Source organism: Vombatus ursinus, unplaced genomic scaffold (genome assembly GCF_900497805.2).
Source record: "Vombatus ursinus unplaced genomic scaffold, bare-nosed wombat genome assembly UNPS02014812.1, whole genome shotgun sequence".
NCBI classification, from domain to species: Eukaryota; Metazoa; Chordata; class Mammalia; order Diprotodontia; family Vombatidae; genus Vombatus; species Vombatus ursinus.
This window is the reverse complement of record NW_020954590.1, coordinates 41843893-41863859: the sequence shown is the minus strand read 5'-3', so window position 1 is coordinate 41863859 and position 19967 is coordinate 41843893. Positions and strand designations below refer to the sequence as shown.

The following is a 19967-nucleotide window of genomic DNA, read 5'->3' as shown; positions in this document are numbered from 1 at the left end:
CTTTCTTTCTTTCTTTCTTTCTTTCTTTCTTTCTTTCTTTCTTTCTTGGCTAGGCAATGGGGTTAAGTGACTTGTCCAGGGTCACACAGCTAGTAAGCGTCAAATGTCTGAGGCCGAATTTGAGCTCAGCTCCTCCTGATTTCAGGGCTGGTAATCTATCCACTAGGCCACCTAGTTGCCCCTCATATAGACTTTTTTATGCTAAGTGGTCTAGGCATTTTATAGGGGGCAGCTAGGTGGCATAGTGGATAAAGTGTCAGGTCTAGAGTCAGGAAGATTCATCTTCCCAAGTTCAAATCTGGCCTCAGACACTCATTATCTGGGTGACCTTGGACAAGTCACTTAAATCTGTTGCCTCGGTTTCCTCATCTGTAAAATGAACTGGGGAAGGAAATAGCAAACCATTCCAGTATCTTTGCTAAGAAAACCCCAAATGGGATCACAAAGAGTTGGACACAACTGAAACTACTGAACAGCTAGATATTTTATATTCAGAGACATTTATAAGATTCTTATAAATGAAGTTTCAAGATACATTTATACATGTCAAAATTTCAAAATATCTTTTATGATTTATGTATAAATTACACAACCCTCCAATATTCCATGTGCTACAAAGTATTACATTTCTTAGAAAGATTTTAAAAAAATGAAACATGCTTCCAAAGAAAAACAACATTACTATAAATTTATCTGGCAATAGAGTAGTCAGCATCAAACATTTGTCATCCTTTTTAAAAATACTAATATATGTACATGTAAATATTCAGAGATGTAGCATAATGTACTGTCCTAGCTGTCACAGGGACATATCACTTAGACTCAATATCCCAGATATTTCTGAGATCATCAGTTTGAGACCAGTTGCTTATCTATAACCAAGGAGAGGGTTTCCATATTGGAAACAGTCCACACTACTGAATTGCAGGCCCAGACCAACATAAATCAATCAATCAATTACATTGTTTTTGAATACTAAAATGACAACATTTTACACGTTAAAGAGGGAAAATATTACCTTCCAAAACAGCCATTGCATTTGCCCTCCCTTTCAATATAGTTCCATAGGCCAATAGATTTTCCATTTAAAGATGCCTCTCCCATGCATCCTTTAAAATGAGTAACTTTCACAGCAGGTGACTTCTAAAACAGAAAAAAAAAAGAGACACACTATCTTGGTAAAGCAAAACAATATTAAATACCATAAATTTCTCCAGGTAATGAAATAATATTTCCAAAGAGTCTCAAATTCAGTTCTTCCAAATTCAGAAAAGTTATTAAAAAAAACAAAAAACAAGCAAATTGCCAGAAGAGGAAAAATATGACCTACTTTTATTCTTCAATTGCTATATTTTCTTTAAAATCTATGAAAGGTCAAAAGGGGGTCAGCATTGGCCCATAACATTCCCCAGTGCCACCAGAACCAGATCAAAATAGAATTGGGAAATAAAATAGCATAAAGCTAAAAACACAATAAAACATAGATAATATTAAGTTTTAAGATTAAGTTACTATGCAGCCGGCAAAAATCCTTATGTGCAGTTTTGTGGCCCCTATTTCTGCTTGAATTTGACACCCCTGGCCTAGACAATTACCCCAGCCTACTTAAAGTTACAGATAAGATGCAAAATTCTAGATACATTTATTAGGTAAGAAAACAGCTTAATTGTTCATTAAGTGTGAATAAAATCTAAGCATCTCACTAGGTGCTAAAGGAAGTCTATTCTGATTGAATGAGGGACTTGGAAACAGAAACACCCCGTGTAATTCAAGGGAGCTACTTTAGAACCCAAAGAGTTGAATTTCTGAAAGCACAGAGGAGAAAACATTCCAGCTAATCTCCTGAGAAGGACTCTGTGCCGGCCCTGAGAAGGAGAGTGGAGACTGGCAGGCAGAGCCCTGCACCTTGTCCTCAGCCCTGGTCTCAGACCCCTCCTCTCACTCCCTTGGCCAGAAGAGGATGTACTTCCTGTATTTCCATCTGCATCCTAGCAACATTGATAGTGTCTGCATTAGGATGTGGCTTCAAGGCTCTACCAAGACCCCAGCAGAGAAGTTACATCACATCTAAGAGAAGCATCTTGAGGACTCCAACAAAAAGATTTCCAGAACCTGGTAACCTCTGCCACCCCGAGCTTGAGCCCACTTTCTCCCATGTATACCAGTGAGGTAATTTATCACAGATTTTTTATGCGGGATGTTTTGTACAAACCGTTCAATACCCTTTTCTAACATCTAATTAATTCTAGATGATTAGTTGATATCAATTGATAATCACAGCAGGGAGCACCCCAGTAGAGACTCATGCGTTGTAGAACGGAAATACAGTAGAACCAATAGAAAACAACTCTCCAACTCCTCAGGGTTATCTGACTTTGAGGGGAGAGGAAGGAGCCACCTTTTACGACAGCGTGGGTGGGGTTGGGATGGTCACTTCAAAGCATGAGCTACATCAGTTTTCAAGTTTTATTCGGTGAGAAACGTTTAAATTTCTCAGGTAAGTGGTACAGTGAAAAGAGTTAGGTCTGAAGTCAGGAAGCCCTGAATTCAAAGTCAACCTCAGACACTTACTAGCCATGTGATCCTGGGAAAGTCTTCTGCCTGCCTCCATTTCCTGATTTGTAAAATGGAGGTGATAATAGAACCTACTTCCCAGGGTTGTTGTGAGGATGAAGCGAGGTATTATTTGTAAAGTACATCTTAGCACAGTGCCTGGTACATAGTAGGTGCTTAATAAATGCTAATGAATTCAAAGCTCCGATTCAAGCCAAAAACCATCAGACAAGGAAGAAGAGATCCTTATGGAAATATAAAATCCCAAAACCTCAAACTTTTTGCCCCCTTGAAAAGTGACTCCAACTAACAAAACAGGTCCTGGGTTCCTACTCCAGATGAAGAATTTATTCCTTACCCTTGTTTGCCTATCTAAACTGAGCACGAAAGACAAGAGTCTTATTTGTTCAGGAAGTAATTCATTTGCAGGCAAAGTCAGCATGTTATATAGAACTTATTAATTTTTACCTTTATTTGTCCTCCAAGTCCTCCAACAAACATTAATGTTGACTCGTTTACATCCAGCACATTAGCTGTCCCAGGGGATTTGGCAGTTTTGGTTAATGGCTTCTGAGTAGAGCTCATTTCCTTTATACTCAATGAACCAGTGTTCCCAAATCTAATAATCATGAACAATTACATAATAAACACTTCCTGAAGTTCAACTGAGTTCAACTCAACAAATATTAAATATCCACTCAGGCCACAGACCTATTCTAGGTGCTACAGAAAACCCAGTTCCCCCCTTCAAGGATCTTACAATCTAGTTGGGGTGTGGGAAGAAAGCTCAATAAGACATGCAAAAAAAACCAGATAAACAATAATACATAACAATATGTGGTTAAGTGCCAAAATATGCATCATAGGCAACATATGAGTGATGAGAGGAAAAAGATCATCAGAAGACCTGAGTTCAAATTCAGCCTCAGACACTAGCTGTGTTACTCTGAACAAGTCACTTAACCTCTATTTGTCTCACTTTCCTCATCTGTAAAATGGGGATAAATAATAGCCCCACCGTTTGTACTGAGGATCAAATGGGATAATAATTGTAAAGTACTTAGCATAGTGCCTAGCATACAGTGTGTACTTCATAAATGTTAACTAATCATTATTATTATGGGCCAGAGGCATTAGAAAAGACTCCAAGGAGGAAATGGAACATGAGCTGGAATTTGAAAGATAGGTAAATGTTTGATCTATAAAAGAATTTTGAGGTTAGAAAGCTGTTTTCAGTTATTAAGGCAGATTACATTTCTCTTTCTCTCTATTCTGGTTTAGCAATCTAGATACTTCAGACAATCCAAAATTCTAAAGATAACTGAAATAATGTATTCTTTGACCTTTTAAAAAAAAAAACCCTTTCCATTCCATATAATAGAAAAAAAAAACAATTCAGCAACATATATGCTTTCCTACTGACAAAGTTGAAAGGAGAGTGTTAAAGCTCATTTTAGCATAATTACTTTGAAAGATCTCCATTACCTGGTTATGTATATTCGGTGCCATTTATTGTTATCTATAGAGAAGTCTGAAAATTCCAATCTTGCTGACCCAGAGCCTACATCCCAAAGGAAGGCCACTTTGCCATGCCGCATCTCGACAGCAAGAAAGTCAGACTAGGTAGGGGTAGGGAAGTGGGGTAGAGAAGGCATTGAAAATGAATGAGTTTTGCATAATGGTAGGTTTTGTTCAACCAATTTCATTTCAAAGCAAGTGTTCTTTAATTACTTCGTATTTTAAAAACCATATACACAATTCTTTGTCTTTAGTATTCACATGCTCACTTCACTAGCAACTACAGTAGCTCTTTACCTTGGAAATCCATCATCCTACTTCCCTCCTGCACACACACACACACAAAAACCCAATACATTTTTGTTGCCTCAAGGCCACCTGCAGTCTGAAAATGGTTTTTCATGGATTCCTTTCCCTGCTTTTAAATCTAGGAAGCATCAACTGAATCTTACTCTGTTTTGTAGGAACAAAAAACAATAGTAAAACATATCATGAACATGGAACATAGACACGTTTTTAAAGTTAATTCCTGAAGCTACATTTCATTGTGATCCAATTTGACACCAAGAAAAGATGATACATGCTTTCTCAAGAACATAATAAAAACTTAGTCCCTTCAAAAAATTTCAGAGGTGGCAAGAAGATTTCCCTTAATATGGCAGAAGGTTAAGGTGGAAATTGATGGCCCATTCAAAAGTGGCATGTTTATCCTCACAGGACTCTAGATACTTTTTGGCTAATGCCATTACTCTGGGAAAAAAGTGGTTCCATGGAAGCCTAGTGATACTACTCATGCTAATCTCACCAATTCCCTGTTTCTGCCACCCACAAAAAAATGAGTTGACTCTACAGAAAAATAAAGTTACAAGTCAATTCTTAATTTGTATTCCATGGGTCTGATGGCTTACACTGGCGCTGCTCCCCAGGTAGAACAGAAGGTTATCAGGTTCACTGGTTTTAACATTTAACATTAAGGTGTTATAGTTGGTAGAGGATATCTGAGGCTGGTAGGCACGGATACAGTCTCGATCTGCAGATACAGCCACTTTAATCTGAAAAAAAGAATTAAATGGCAAACATATTTCAGTTATTTAACACCAAATGCTCTCAGATAGCCAAAAGTGAAAAGAAGAAAGGTGATTTTGTAATTGATTTTTCATTAGAAGTCACACGCAAATGGGTTTCCTCTCCTGACAATTAGATAATGCTATGGCTTTCACAAAGTGTATGAACAGACCAGATTTTTTAAAAATGTAAGAAAGCTTAAAAATGGGAATTGAGTACTTGGATATTAACACACTATTTTATATAGGAAACAATTATTTTTAATGAGTGTTTTAAGCATTTATGATCAGGGAATCTATACAATTATCTTATTAGTTAAGTTGTAAAGGTCTTTCAATGCTAAGCTGAGAATTTTTTTTTTAAATCACAAAGTAATTAAGTGGCCATTGAAACTTCTTGAGTAGAGGAATGACACAGCTAGGACTGTGCTTAAAGGATATCAACTTGACACTGTTATGTAAGACAGATTGGAGAGGTGAGAGGCTGTTACAGTGGGACTAGTGAGGAATCTATCACAATAATTCAATTTAGAGGTGATGAGAGATGGAATTAAGATGGTGGTTATATGAATGGAAGAAAGAAATGTCTTCACAGATTACTTCAGCTGAAAATAATCTCTCCCTCCTTTGAATTCCTATACTTTTTGGTTTTTTTGGCAAGGCAATCGAGGTTAAGTGGCTTGCCCAAGGTCACACAGCTAGTGAGTATCATGTCACTGAGACAGGATTTGAACTCAGATCCTCCTGACTCCATGGCTGGTGCTGTATCCACTGTGCCACCTAGCTGCCCCTACTTTCTTTTTTATAGCATTTATCATATATTTCCTTGGTTGTTGTTAGGTTGTTTTTCAGGCATGTTAGACTCTTTGGGATCCCATTTGGAGTTTCGATGGCAAAGATACTGGAATATTTGCCATGTCTTCCAGCTCATTTTACAGATGAGGAAACTGAGGCAAACAAGGTTAAGTGACTTGCCCAGGATCACACAGCTAAGTAAGTGTCTGAGGCTGTATTTGAACTCAGGAAGATGAGCCTTCCTGACTCCAGGTCTGGTACTCTATCCATTGCACCACCTAGCTGCCATATACTTCCCTTATTCTCTAGTAACTTTTGTGTATACCTTATCACACCTAGTAGATTGTAGACAATGGGCCTAATTTGCCTCTGAATCTCCTACAGTACCTGGTCTAGTGCCTAGATTTTAGTATTCTATAAACATTTATTGAATAAATGAATATTTTAAGTGGTTTTTAAACAAATCATTAACAAAGAGGCAACATAGCGCAGAGGATAGAGAGCCAGCCTTTTAGCCAAGAAGACCTGGGGTCAAGTCCTGCTTTCTCTGACACAAGCAGGCTGTATGAACCTAGGTAAGTCACTTAACTTTTCTGTGTCCTAGACAGCTCTCTAAGCTGATGAGTTGCAGTGAAAGTGCCCATCTGCTTTGTTAGAAGGAATTTCTTCAGCCAGGAAGTTCCCTAAAGTCAATAAAATCACACCTTTGATCCCTATCTAGTATGAAAAAACATTTAGGTGCTTTTTGATGCTGTTGGTTTTTTGTTTGTTTACTTGTTTGTTTTTATGAACAACATAGGTATTGTTTCTCAAAACTGAGGAAATCTAGATAGTCTAACCCTGTTTCCTGGTTATAAAGTATAAGGATGGTAGATTTAATGGTCATTGATATTGCTACTCTGTCCATAGACACACTATAGCAGATGTCTTCAGAAATACCACCGTCTCGTTGAAATATCAGTGCCACAGGACTATTATTAATTTCTTTTGTAGTAAAACCATATGGCCATGCTTCTCAAATATTGTACTTTCTTCCAAGATAGGCGACATCCTCCAACAAATTATCTGGTGTACCAGTGATGGTGAAGATATTCTCATTCATATATGTATTTGCATGAGGCACAAGACTTTTTTGGAGTGACTTTCATTCACTCCATTACGTATTCTTAAAACATTTCAGAGAGCAGTGCTGCTGTTGCCAGTCATACCTGACTCTTTGTGACTCTGGCTAGGGTTTTCTTGATGAAGACACTGGAGTGGTTTGCCATTTCCTTCTTCAACTCATTTTACAGATGAATAAACTAAGGCAAACAAAGTTAAGTGACTTGCCCAGGGTCACATAGCTAGTAAGTGTCAGAGGTCGGATTTGAACTCAGAAAGATGAGTCTTACTGACTCCATCCACTGTACTACCTATCTGTCCACTCAGAATATTATAAACAAGGGAAGAGAAAGGAGTAAAGTTACAAGGTAGCATATGGAAAAGAATGAAAGTGATAAATCATACTGATTCTCAGACCCACATTAACAGGTCATTGAATGAACTTAAAAAAAAAACACACAGGAAGGAGTCTGCATTATAAGACTTTTGTGTGTTATGAGAGTTCTAGAACCTAAAGCACAAAAGCAGGAATTCAAAGGCATGAAAGCTGAAAGTCTTAGCTTTAAATATCTTTCAAATGAAAAGGGCACAAGGAATTCCTTATCACAGAAAGCTGTTTCTGTATTTTTGTACTTACAGATGCTGCCTGCTTTCGGGCCTGACTGATCAATTCTTTAATTTCAGACAGGTTCCTGTTCAAGTTCTCCTCAAGCATTTTCAAAGGCTTCAAACGATCAAATAAAAGATTGGCTTGTGTTTTCATTTCTTTTACCTTCCTTTCAACCAACACAGCTATGAAGGAAAAGAAAGGAGGGGAGAGAAATTAATTGCTCATTACTGGAATGCATGGGACAAAATTCTGGGTAACTCTCTCAACAGCCTTTAATAGACGTGTGAAAAATTCACACAGAGACAAAGAACTAAAGAAAGTTTGTTTTTAAAGGTCTGCAGTCGACGCATTCTTCTTTTTGTTATGCAGACATTTTGGATCATAGACTGAATCATGATTTTTATGCTTGGCAACAGCAACCTTTTGCATTTGAGCAAAGGTTTTCCTAAAGTGAAACAAGACTTACTAGCCTGGGATGAGTCACTTAGAAGCTGATTGGTTTTTCTCAATGTTTCATTAACCCTGGACAATGCAGATGAAGTATTAAGCAGCTTCTGACTGAAATCCACAATGTCGTTCAAAGTGCTTGTGGCACTTTCATTAGCAGCTCCTGCCATCTCTTTGGCCTTTAGTCCTGTCTCCCCGGTACCTGAAATGCAAACATATATGCACCCCCTTAAAATCACACAAACTGACTGATACCTCTGCAAGAGGAGCAAACTTAATTTCATCCATGAGCACAAGATGATAATATTCCTTACAAATTACAAGTCCTGTAAGGCTTTCTTTTGCAGAAAGTTTGGTGTTTTGAAACATACTATGTTATCTCTTTAGTAACAAATGCAATACTTTCAGTAAAAAATATCACAGAAAATGAACTTTCTTTATTAAAGGCAAATTAGTGAATATCATTAACTATTGAAAATAGGGTCAGCTATTTTTAATAAGTGGAGTCGGGAAGACCTGAATTCAAATCCAACTTGTGACACTTACTAGCTGTGTGACCGTGAGCAAGTCACTTAACCTCTGTTTGCCTTAATCCCCTGGAGAAGGAAATAAGAAATCACTCCAGTATCTTTGCTAAGAAAACCCCATGGATGACATTGGCATGCTCTGGTCCATACGGTCACAAAGAGTTGCACATAACTGAACAACATTTCTCTTTGGTAACACTTTTTACTTTTTCCTGGACAAAAATGAATATTAACATCGCTTGTAATGCAATGCTTAGCTAATAAGTAGTATGTTAATATGCTTGAGGCCTTTAAGTTCAAAATTATCCTCTTTGGGACCCCTGACGCCACTTTTATCCAGAACTAGAAGCAATAACTACATAGTATCGTTCAACTCCTATTCATACTAGCTGTGTGACCACAGGTAGTTCACTTCTCAGTATCGCAACTAATTTTCTAAGAATCTAATTTGCAGGTGAGTTGCTCATCTGCATTAGTGGAGGTGGCTTCCACTATGGAGTTCTCCAAACTGAAGAATTCATGGGTCTGAACTTCCTCTCACCCACTCCGAAGATAATAAAATTCACGTTTACATAGATGATAAGATGTTAAGATCTGGAAAGGACCATAACTCTATTGGTCATCATCAAAGTAACAAAAAATAAGTGACATCCATATAGTGCATTCTAATTTGTAAGCATCTCTTTGGAGCCCTATAACAGTCCCTATGTGGTATGGAACTAGGAATATTTGCTCAGTTGTTTTAGCCGTGTCTAACTCTTTGTGAGCCTGTCTGGAGTTTTCTTGGCAAAGATACTGGAGTAGTTTGCCATTTCCTTCTCCAGCTCATTTTACAAGTAAGGAAACTGAGGCAAACAGGGTTAAGTGACTTGTCCAGGGTCACATATCTAGTAACTGCCTGAGTCCAGATCTGAACTCACAAAAAAGCCCAGCACTGTCCACTGCATCATCTAGCTGCCACTGTGGATATTACTGTACCCATTTTGCAGATGATGAAACCAAGGCTAATTGATAAAGTGACTAAGTAACTTACCCATGGTCACAAGGCTATTAAGTGCAGGGACAAGAATCAAACCCACCTTTCTCCTTACTCTAACTTCAATGTCCTTTCTACTACATCAATCTAAATCTACTACTTCAGTCTAAATCAACCACTTCATTTTACAGAAGAATAAACTGAAGTGTGAATAGGTCAAATGGCTTAATCATAATCACACAGCTAATATGAAACAAGACTAGGATTCGAATCCAGGTCAAATCCAGCACTAATTTCATTACTTGGATGTATAACTTATCACCATTATTTTCCACATCTTATTTTATTTCAAAAGGAACTTTTAGAGTTTCAGTTTGCTGACTGAATTATATTACACTGCAAAGACAGTGTGATCCCATACACCACTAAGACTACTGATAACAGAACAAAATAAGGAATTATTAATCATCACAGAGAAATCAAATTCGGAGATAGTCTAAACAATCTTGACAACAAACCCGCCAATTAAAATACTATTTTACAAATAGTACTTTATCTCTTTATTATCATTTTGTCCTTTTCAAAAACCCTGCTGTTTTGACAAAACTCTGTCAATTTAAAGACTTGAGTTTTACTGAGTTTCAAACAGTAGGGGGTTCTCTACTTAAGGTAGGAGGCATCCAGTTAGATTAAATTGGGAAGAAAAGTGTGTGTCTCAGTGGGGAAAGGGAAATTGCTAAATAAGAGAGAAAGATACGAATGGGTTCTGAATCATAGAATCCATTTGCCTTACATTTTTAGTGTTTTTAAATTTTTTAATTAATGTTACATTTCCAACCAACCAAGGCTAAATGTGACTTAAGAACATGAAAAGTCTTTTTCAGAGTGTTTTACTGTCTCAATAAACGTGATCATAAAACAGAAATTCTTGAAATTCACACATTTATGACAGACAACATTTTCATGCAAACCTTTGATAATTAAAGAAAAAAAGTATAATAGTGGGGTTTTTTGTTTGTGTTTGTTTGTTTTTTTAACCTTTCTGATAATTTAACAAGTTTCTTATCTCTTGGGAGACTTTCTTCTTACAGCATAAAATGTTTGCACATTTTAAAAAATCAATTCAACAAATGTTTATTAAGCATCTACATTGTGCATATTAGAAATAAGCTCCTTGAGGGTAGTATCTGTTCTTTGTGTCCTCTGGGTTCAGCACAGTGCCCTATTATATATTATTGATTACTTGCATAAAGTAGGCTTTAGAGAAATAAACAAAAAAAAAAAGAAACAAAACAAGACAGAGTGGCTGCCCTCAAGGGGCTTGCCATCTAACATTAAAGGGAATGTCAATGGCAAATTTGGTTGTTAGAGAAAAACAGAATACCCCCACCTCAAGTCCTACTCTGACACTTCATCTAGGTACAGAAGTGATCCTGAACTTTCAAAGGCTATGCCATCATATCATAATGTCTAGCACATCCCATTACACTGAAAAAGATTTGTGGATGGATCTTTTAATTATGGATTCCATGTCTTCTATGTGAAGACCAGGTTGGCTAAGTTCACGAGCCATGTCACCAGATAAGTTTGGCCTCCAGGTAACAATTTTTCTGGGCCACAGCAGCTCACTGATTATCATCTAAAGTGTGGATGGGTTATTAGTAGATGGAGCTTAGATAGGGATGCAATCAGGAACTCCTGAAGTTTTGAAATAAGTAAAGAAACTTGAAACTAAGCAATTTCAATGGTTACATAAAATCTATAACTCGGGTCTTTTGTATTTAAGAGTACAGATTTTAGCATCGAAGAAAATGAATGCCATCACTCCCAATTCAGATTCCTTTTACAGCAAGATACTAAATCAGTCTCTAGGCTCATTTACAACAAGGGTTCTTAATCAGGCTTCACACAGGACTTCATTATGCTTGTCGGTAATGGCTTTGCGATGAGAAGGTTTTCATTAAATCAGGACAAATCCCTCTCACTTACCATCAGGCATCATCACTCCAAGCATCAACAGTGAATCATTAAGTTGCTTAGTAAGTTTATGAGCACGCTCCTGAAATCGGTTTACCTTTTTTTTCAGTTCACTCATTTTGGACATAACACCTATTAGGGCAACAAAAAGACATGGTTTTTATTGAAACTATTTACTAAATTTTCATCCAAAATTAAATGTAAGTAAAAGCTTTATTTAGTTGTTCCAAGACCATCATAATAAGGCTTAAGAATTTTTCCCCACAAAGCTTACACACCCTGTGTTACTGGTTATGGAAATTAACCAGTGGATCTTCTTAGTCTAAATCTCTCTGACTTTGATGGCAATATCCTTCACTAGCATTGTCTCTTAAAGTGTTCTCTGAAATTTAATCAGGGCTCAATGCCCAGGTGCAAGATAGGTCATATGAGGGAGATGCAAATCACTCAGATCTTTTCCAGATTCACTAATGTCCTCCCTGTCAAGACAATGAGATGCTATGGATTCGGAAGCAGAGGTAAGGAAGTTCCCTCTACTGTTACAACTTCAGGCGCAGCTAAGGATAGAGCGAATGAGCATAAATCTTTGGGGAAGTATTTGGACACCAAGAAGTAAGCAGACTTTTGATATAATGATAAAGCCTAGCCTGGGTGAAGAAAATGTTCAAGTCCTGCCCTACCAGTAGTGATGGGGGAAACTACATCACTTACCATGATAGCAAGAGAGTATAACGTGGGAAAGGCTAGAAGGTGCGGTGCCCAGCACTTTGGTTCACTTTTCCCTGTGTTATCACTGTGGAGTGTGTATTCACACAAATATGCCTGTATGTACCTGTATGTGTCTATATAAGTGTATATGCACATGTACGTGTCTTGTATCAGGCATTTGTCTTAAGAATCTGCGGTGTGGCTTTCTCATAGGCTTATAGATTTAGAGCTAGAAGGAATTTCAGAAATCAAACTACCTCATTTTACAGATGGGGAAACTAAGAAAGTGTCCAGTTACATAACTAGTATGTAAGCTTTCCTGATTTGGGTTCCACACTGTGGATATCAATGTGAGAAGAAGGGATGATGGGAGATAGCTATGAATTCAGGTTCAGTCTAGTACAATATCTTAAATGTATCAGCTGAGCTCCCTGCTGGTTCTTGTCTCTGTAGAAGCTTCCCTTGAGGCCCAGGGGAAGGTATTACAAGGTAAGTATACACTATCCTAAACCCAAATCTTGTTTCAATTTCTTCTCTAATTTCCAAAAAAACTTGATTTGGGATTCTTCCTCCTGACTCATATAATCTGTTGTCCCCTCTTTCTGCTTTTGTTCCATTTAAGATTTTTGTCATCCCTCAGGCTAGGTAAAAATTGTTAATCTTGCTGCCCCTTTATCAGAAATCCTTTTTATTTCCTTGAAAAGTTGCTTAAATCTTTTCTGCTTTTCCCCCCATTTATAACAGACTGTCACATTTGGATTTTAAGGGGATGCTATAACACTAAATCACTGCCGAAATGCATTATCTTCAGATGATAGCTCTGAATTAAACATAAACAGCCATGACATTCTATATTTCACAGGCTATGAAATACTCTTCATTTTTGTATAAACTGAGAGTATAGCTCCCCTCCATTTTCTCCTGGGGCTTATATTCAGTGCTTGCTTTATTGTTTCATGTGATGACACAAACAATTCTACATGTTTTGTCACTTTGAAAGAAAATAATTGTTATTTTCATTGTGCTATTCATCCACTTATAGCAGAAGACAGCAACCATGAGGCTCTGTTTTGGAAAAGAGACTAATGTAGGAGGCAGATTTTATCATGACTCATTGCCAGTTTCTGGGGGAAAAATGTTCTGAGGGGGTTGACATTTAAAGAAGACAGGGTGATAAGTACATTCCAGGTCATGAGAACTGGTAAGCTTCTCCTGATATATGACTTGTTTTCAAATTATCTTTGAACACAAAGTAATTTTCACTTGTTAGATTTCTCAGACAAATAACAAATGAAGCATATTAGCTTCCTGGATTTCATATGATATGAGTCTGTTATCTAGGGGATCTGCTGCCCTGAGTAAAACTTTAGATATTAAAAACAATGAGAAAATGAACATTACACAATTCAGATAAGAGTGTATTGAGCACCAACTATGGGTCTAGGTTAGCACTGTGTCAGGCTCTATGGGAAATCCAAAAGAAATACCTGGAAAAGAAATACTGGAACACACATTTGTAACCTTTCTGAAGGGCTATTTTTTTTTCATCACAAACTAGGGATTTTTGTTGATTGAAAAATAACCAAATATAGTCATTGAATGTGATTAAATTTATCTAGAGTGTACAGAGAAATATCCTTTGGAAGTAGAATTAACAACAATAAGTATTAATTGTCTCAGTTGATTTTTATAGAGTAGATGGGAAAACAAATAATAAATGGGACCAATTTATTATGGTCAAAAGAGCAAGGAAACAAAGCCCCTACTTTCAATTATGATAGTGTTGGGGAGTCAATACTTACACCTATGAAACAATGAGAGAACAGTGGAGGACAGTATACAATAAAGTACTAACCATGCATATGATTAAATGTCTAAAAGAATGACAGGTAATAAAGGCTCTAGGAGCTCAGGATTGGAAGAATTCAATGTTTGCTGTAATTATCAAGATGGATTACAGTGACTGGAAAGAAAGCTGTGAGTGCATAGTTTAAAGGATACATGTGCTGTGATTTAATAAGCAGAGTTTACTTGATTTTGAACTGGAAAAATGTGATGGAAAATGTTAATATTTTTCAGTTACATTTTGCAAATGGGATCGTCAAAAAGGCACGGCCCCTTCTCCCATCAGAAGGAAGGAGGAATAGCAACAGCACAGTTTTCATAGTACATTCATAGGTTTGCTCATTTTTACAATGATCTCAGCAGGGTCCATTTTAAGTGACTGACCTTTAGTTTTTCCATCCAGATTGCTGGCCTCCCTTAGAAGTTTGGCACCTCTCTGGAGAGCTTCTTTCCCATTAGAAACAAGGGGTTCCACTGACTGAAAACCAGAATAAAGCTAACGTGGTCAATATATGTGAGCAAATTCCTTGTTGGAGAAAGTAATTGTATTATTAAAACAAATCTACTGTTAGAAAAATACTTTCTCTTCAGCAGCCCCATGAGAAAGGAAGTACAATATTGTTATCTTCATCTTACAATCAAGGAAACTGAGGCTCAAAAGAGGTGATATGAATGGCATGACCAAGTTCACATAGCTCGTGAGGATAACTACCAGGCTTTTACACTGACTCAAATCTAGGTCTTGATTAGTGCAAATAATGAATCCCCTGAAATGGTCACATTATTTGAATTTGTATAGCATATTTCTATTGGGTGGAACTGATGATTATATTTTACATAATATAATTCTAAATAGTTCATATTTGAGGGGCAGCTAGGTGACGCAGTGAATAGAGCTCCAACCTTGGAGTCAGGAGGACCTGAGTTCAAATCTAGCCTCAGACACTTGACACTTACTAGCTGTATGACCCTGGACAAGTCACTTAACCCTATTGCCTAGCCCAAAAAAAAAAAGCTCAAATTTGAATAGATATGATCATTTGGAGGGGATTCATTATTGTTGTTCGGTTGTGTCCTACTCTTTGCAACCCCATTTGGGGTTTTCTTGGCAAAGATACCGGAATAATTGACCATTTCCTTCTCCAGTGCATTTTACAAATGAGGAAACTAAGGCAAACTGGATTAAGTGACCGACCCGGGGCCACTAAGCTAGTAAGTGTCTGAGACTAGATTTGAACTCAGGTTTCCCTGACTCCAAGGCCAGTGCTCCATCCACTGCACCACCTACTCACACTAATCAGGACCTAGCTGTATGCCATGTTGTCAGTCTAGTTTGTCCCAAAAGTAAGAACATAAAGGGAGAAGGTGTTTTAAAAATGCATGAAGAAAAATCAGTCATCAATAACAAAATCGGGCCATGAATAAAGAAAGGTATTTGAATGTTGCCTGGAATAATAGTCATATTACAAGAAAGAAAACAGTAGATAGTATAAAAGCACTTCTTTTCTCTTTGTAGGCACCTAGGTAGTGTAGTGGATAGAGTCTTGGATTTAAAGTCAGGAAGACCTGATTTAGATATTTACTATCTCTGTGATTCTCTGCAAGTCACTTAACTGCTCATAGCCTCAGTTTGCTCAACTGTAAAATGGGAATAATAATACTGCACAATAAAATGATTTGCAAAATTTAAAGTCCTATATGAATGCTAGTTACATCATTTCTCTAATCATTTTTATTATTTTAATAAACATATTTAAACTATAGCTAGTTAAAAATATTTCATGATGATATAAATCTATAGAATCTATAAGAGATAGAATATTGCCAAGCACAAATCTGAGATTCTCAGTCCAACCATCATGTATTTTGTGAAATGTTCCTGAAGAGAAGGTCCTAAATAGCAAAAGCTACTTGCAACCTTAAAGGCTGATGGTTCTTCCTTACCAGGTTTGTAATTTCTGCTTTCCTGAGAGCTTCTACTGCCAATTTCTCTGCACCTTCAATCAAGCTTTGGATGCTGGAATGGGCATGGATGGCATTTGTTGCATTAAGAGAAACATCTCTTGCATCTGTAAGACCCCTGCAAAGGCAACAAAATTAGAAAGCTCTTGCTACATATTATGCAAATAAAATTAGCTCACAAAATTTGCTCATAGAAACTATAAATAAGTGTTTCATAATTGCCAACTGGAATGGCCTTTTGTAAATCCTTATACTTCGTGAGCAGCCTTTGACGCTGCCAATCACCCCCTTTTCCTAGATATTCCCTCCTCTCTAGTTTTCAAGACACTATTCTTTCCTGGTTCTCTTACCTGTCTGACCACTCCTCAGTCTCCTTCGCTGGATCTTCATGCAGGACACTCCACTAATCATGGATGTCCCCCAAGGCTCTGTCCTGAGTCCTCTTCTTTTCTCCCTCTATGCTATTTCACTTGGTATTAAATTAGTTTCCATAGATTCAATTAGGACCTCTATGCAGATGATCCTTTGATCTCTATCCAGCTCTCACATTTCTCCAGACTTCCAGTCTCACATCTCCAATCTCTTGTTGTGTATCTTGAATTGGATGTCCTGTAGACATTTTAAACTCACTATCTCCAACACTTAATTACCTCCTCCCTTCCTGTTCCTAACTTCCTATTATTGTTGAGGGTACTACCATCATCTCAAACATCCAGGCTCACAAACTAAATGTCATCCTTAACTCCGCCTTCTTTCTTTCCCATTATCTGATTCATTGCCATGTCCTGTAAATTGTACCTACACATCTCTTACATGTGCATGCCCCTTTCTTTCCTCTGACATTACCACCACCTTGGTGCATCCCCTGTCACCTCATTTGTTGTTCAGTCTTTTTAGTCATATTCAACTTTTTGTGACCCCTTTTGGGGTTTTCTTGGCAAAGATACTGGAGTGGTTTGCCATTTACAGCTCACTTTGCAGATGAGGAAACTGAGGCTAACAGGGTTAAGTGACTTGCCCAGGGACACACAGCTAGTAAGTGTTAGAGGCCAGATTTGATCTCAGGAAGATGAGTCTTCCTGACTCCAGGCTCAGCACTATCTACTGTGCCACCCAGCTACCCCCCATCACCTCACGCCTGGACTATTTTATTTTATTTTATTTTATTTATCTTTTTGGCTAGGCAATGGGGTTAAGTGACTTGCCCAGAGTCACACAGCTAGTGAGTGTTATGTGTCTGAGGCTGGATTTGAACTCAGGTCCTCCTGACTCCAGGGTCAGTGCTCTATCCACTGCGCCACCTAGCTGCCCCTATCTGGGCTATTTTAATAGTCTCCTGATTGGTCTCCATGCCTCAAGTCTCTTCCCTTTCTAAGCTGTGCTCCTTTCATCTGCCAAAATGATTTTCCTAAATTGTAGGTCTGACCATGTCACTCCACTACTCAATAAACAGCCAGGGCTCCCTATCCTTCAGAAATAAACATAAAATTCTATTTTTGGCTTTTAAAGTCAGTCCTTCACCACCTGGCCCCTTCCCTCCTTTCCATTCTTCCTGCACTTTACTCCCTCATCCACATACTCTATAATTCAATGATACTAATCTCTACCTCCTGACTCCATGCATTTACAATGGCAATCTCTTGTGCCTAGAATTCTCTCCCTCCTCATGTTTTTACTTCCTAGCTTCCTTCAAGTCTCAGCTAAAATCTTACCTTCTACAAGAAATATTTTCTGACACTCCTTAATATCAGTGACTTCCCTCTGTAATTATCTCCATTTTATCCCATATATATCTTGTTTGTAGAGTCATTTACACGCTCTCTCCTGTCCCTCTTCCCATTAGACTATGAGCTTGAGGGCAGAGACTGTTTTCGCTCTTCTGCTTAGCATAATGCTTGTTAGGCTCTTAAAATTGCTTCTTGACTTGATTTTAAAGCTCCTCATATCACTTTTCAGGATAGCTAGTTGGTGCAGTGGATAGAGCACCATGCCCAGAGTCAGGAAGACCTGAGTTCAAATCTTGCTTCAGACACCTAAAAGCTGTATGACCCTAGGCAAGTCACTTAACCCTATTTGCTCAGTTTCTTCATCTGGAAAAGGAAATGGCAAACCACTTTGCCCAAAAAACCCCAAATTGGGTCACGAAGAGTCTGAAACAACTGAATGACAACATAAATTTTCAAAATAAGTTTGCTGTGTTACCACTATCTCTTTTAAACTTTTTTTTCCGGGGGGGGCTAGGCAACAGGGTTAAGTGGCTTGCCCAGGGTCACACAGCTAATAAGCATTATGCGCCTGAGGCCAGATTTGAACTCAGGTCCTCCTGAATCCACGGCTGGTACTCTATCCACTGCATCACCTAGCTGCCCCTAAACTTTTTTTTTCAAGAGTTGCCTGAGCTGTGTCCCAGAGAGATCATACAAATGGGAAAAGGACTCATATGTACAAAAATATTTATAACAGCTTTTTGTGGTGGCAAAGAATAGGAAATTGAAGGAATTCCCATCAATTAAGGAATGGCTGAACAAGCTGTGGTATATGAATGTAATGGAATAGTATTGTGCCATAAGAAATGATGAGCAGACAGGCTCCAGAAAAACCTGAAAAGACTTGTATGGATTGATGCTGAGTGAAGTGAGCAGAAACAGGAGAACACTGTACATAGTAACAGCCACATTGTGCAATGACTAACATTGATAGACTTAGCCCTTCTCAGCAATGCAAGGATCTAAGACATCTCCAAAGGCCTCGTAATGGAAAATGCTATCTATTTCCAAAGAAAGAACTATGGAGTTTGAATGCAGATCGAAGCACACTATTTGCTATTTTTTTCTTTTGTTTTGTTTTGTTTCCTCTTTCTGGTGGCTCCTCCTATTGGTTCTAATTCTTCCTTACAACATCATTAATGTGAAAATATGTTTAATAGGAATGTATATGTATAGCCTATATCAGATTGCTTGCCATCTTGGGGAGGGAGGGGAGAAGGAAAGGGGAGAAAAATTCAAAACTTATGGAAGTGATTGTTGATGAATCAAAATAAATTAATAAAAAAAGTAAAAAAAAAGTTGCCTGAGGGGGAAGGACAGGAGCCTTAATTCTTGTGATCCCAGCTGCTTAGCCATGATTTCTGTCTAACTTCACCCAAAGGAGTGAAGGCCTTCTGCTCTACCACAACTCTTCCTTCTCCTGCCCAACACTCTCAGCTCTATGAGCCCCTATTTTTCATTATCTTGTTCTAAGTCTTTAGCCTACAAATGGATAAGAAGTGAAGGGTGAGGAGAAATGCGCCCTGCATAAGGTCACTGATTTTACTGTCCATTCTATGTTCTCTATCTAGCTCATACATTTTCAAACAACTCTGCTAAGCACATATAAAGTTGCTTCTCATTCAACAGGCCATGTCCTAATTTGATGGGATTCACTTGAGATATTTTCTGACTTATCAGTTGATATTTCAATCAGTTGGAATTCATTTTCAGTAGGCAACAATTCATTTATGAACTTTCCAATGGGTGGACGGTACACTTTCATACCACTCTCTATCTAGAAAATGAAATCTGACAATCGACACATCCCCTAGGCCTGCAGAGTAAATCACTTCATTTTCTTTCCAAGGTTACTGAGGCAAGTCACCCCCAAAGAACATCAGCATTTATTACTAGCAACCATTTGGCTGGTAAAATGCAGTGATTTATAGGTACAAGATGATAATCATTTGTATTTTGAGTTCAATTTCCTTTACCATTCATACATTAAGTAATCAAGTCTATAACTTGATTGTAAATGCAATAAGACTATCTTTGCATTTTCCTCTTTTTTAGGGATGGATGAAAAGAGAGAGGAAATAATGGAGCACCAAATTCAAATTTTCTCCATTGATTCTG

At 37.8% G+C, this 19967-nt stretch overlaps 1 protein-coding gene across 1 annotated transcript in view; it reads right to left on the bottom strand.

The window, feature by feature from the left end:
* The window catches only part of LOC114053684 (laminin subunit alpha-1-like), a 195071-nt gene that overhangs the window by 43448 nt on the left and 131656 nt on the right, over positions 1 to 19967 (bottom strand). Inside the window, exons 40-48 of the mRNA XM_027876800.1 lie at positions 16066 to 16201; positions 14506 to 14599; positions 11581 to 11700; positions 8108 to 8290; positions 7669 to 7823; positions 4980 to 5123; positions 4039 to 4172; positions 3022 to 3172; positions 1019 to 1143 (exon numbers count right to left, since the gene is read on the bottom strand). Of these exons, the coding sequence (XP_027732601.1) occupies positions 1019 to 1143; positions 3022 to 3172; positions 4039 to 4172; positions 4980 to 5123; positions 7669 to 7823; positions 8108 to 8290; positions 11581 to 11700; positions 14506 to 14599; positions 16066 to 16201 (1242 nt within the window). The remainder of the gene's footprint in view (positions 1 to 1018; positions 1144 to 3021; positions 3173 to 4038; positions 4173 to 4979; positions 5124 to 7668; positions 7824 to 8107; positions 8291 to 11580; positions 11701 to 14505; positions 14600 to 16065; positions 16202 to 19967) is intronic.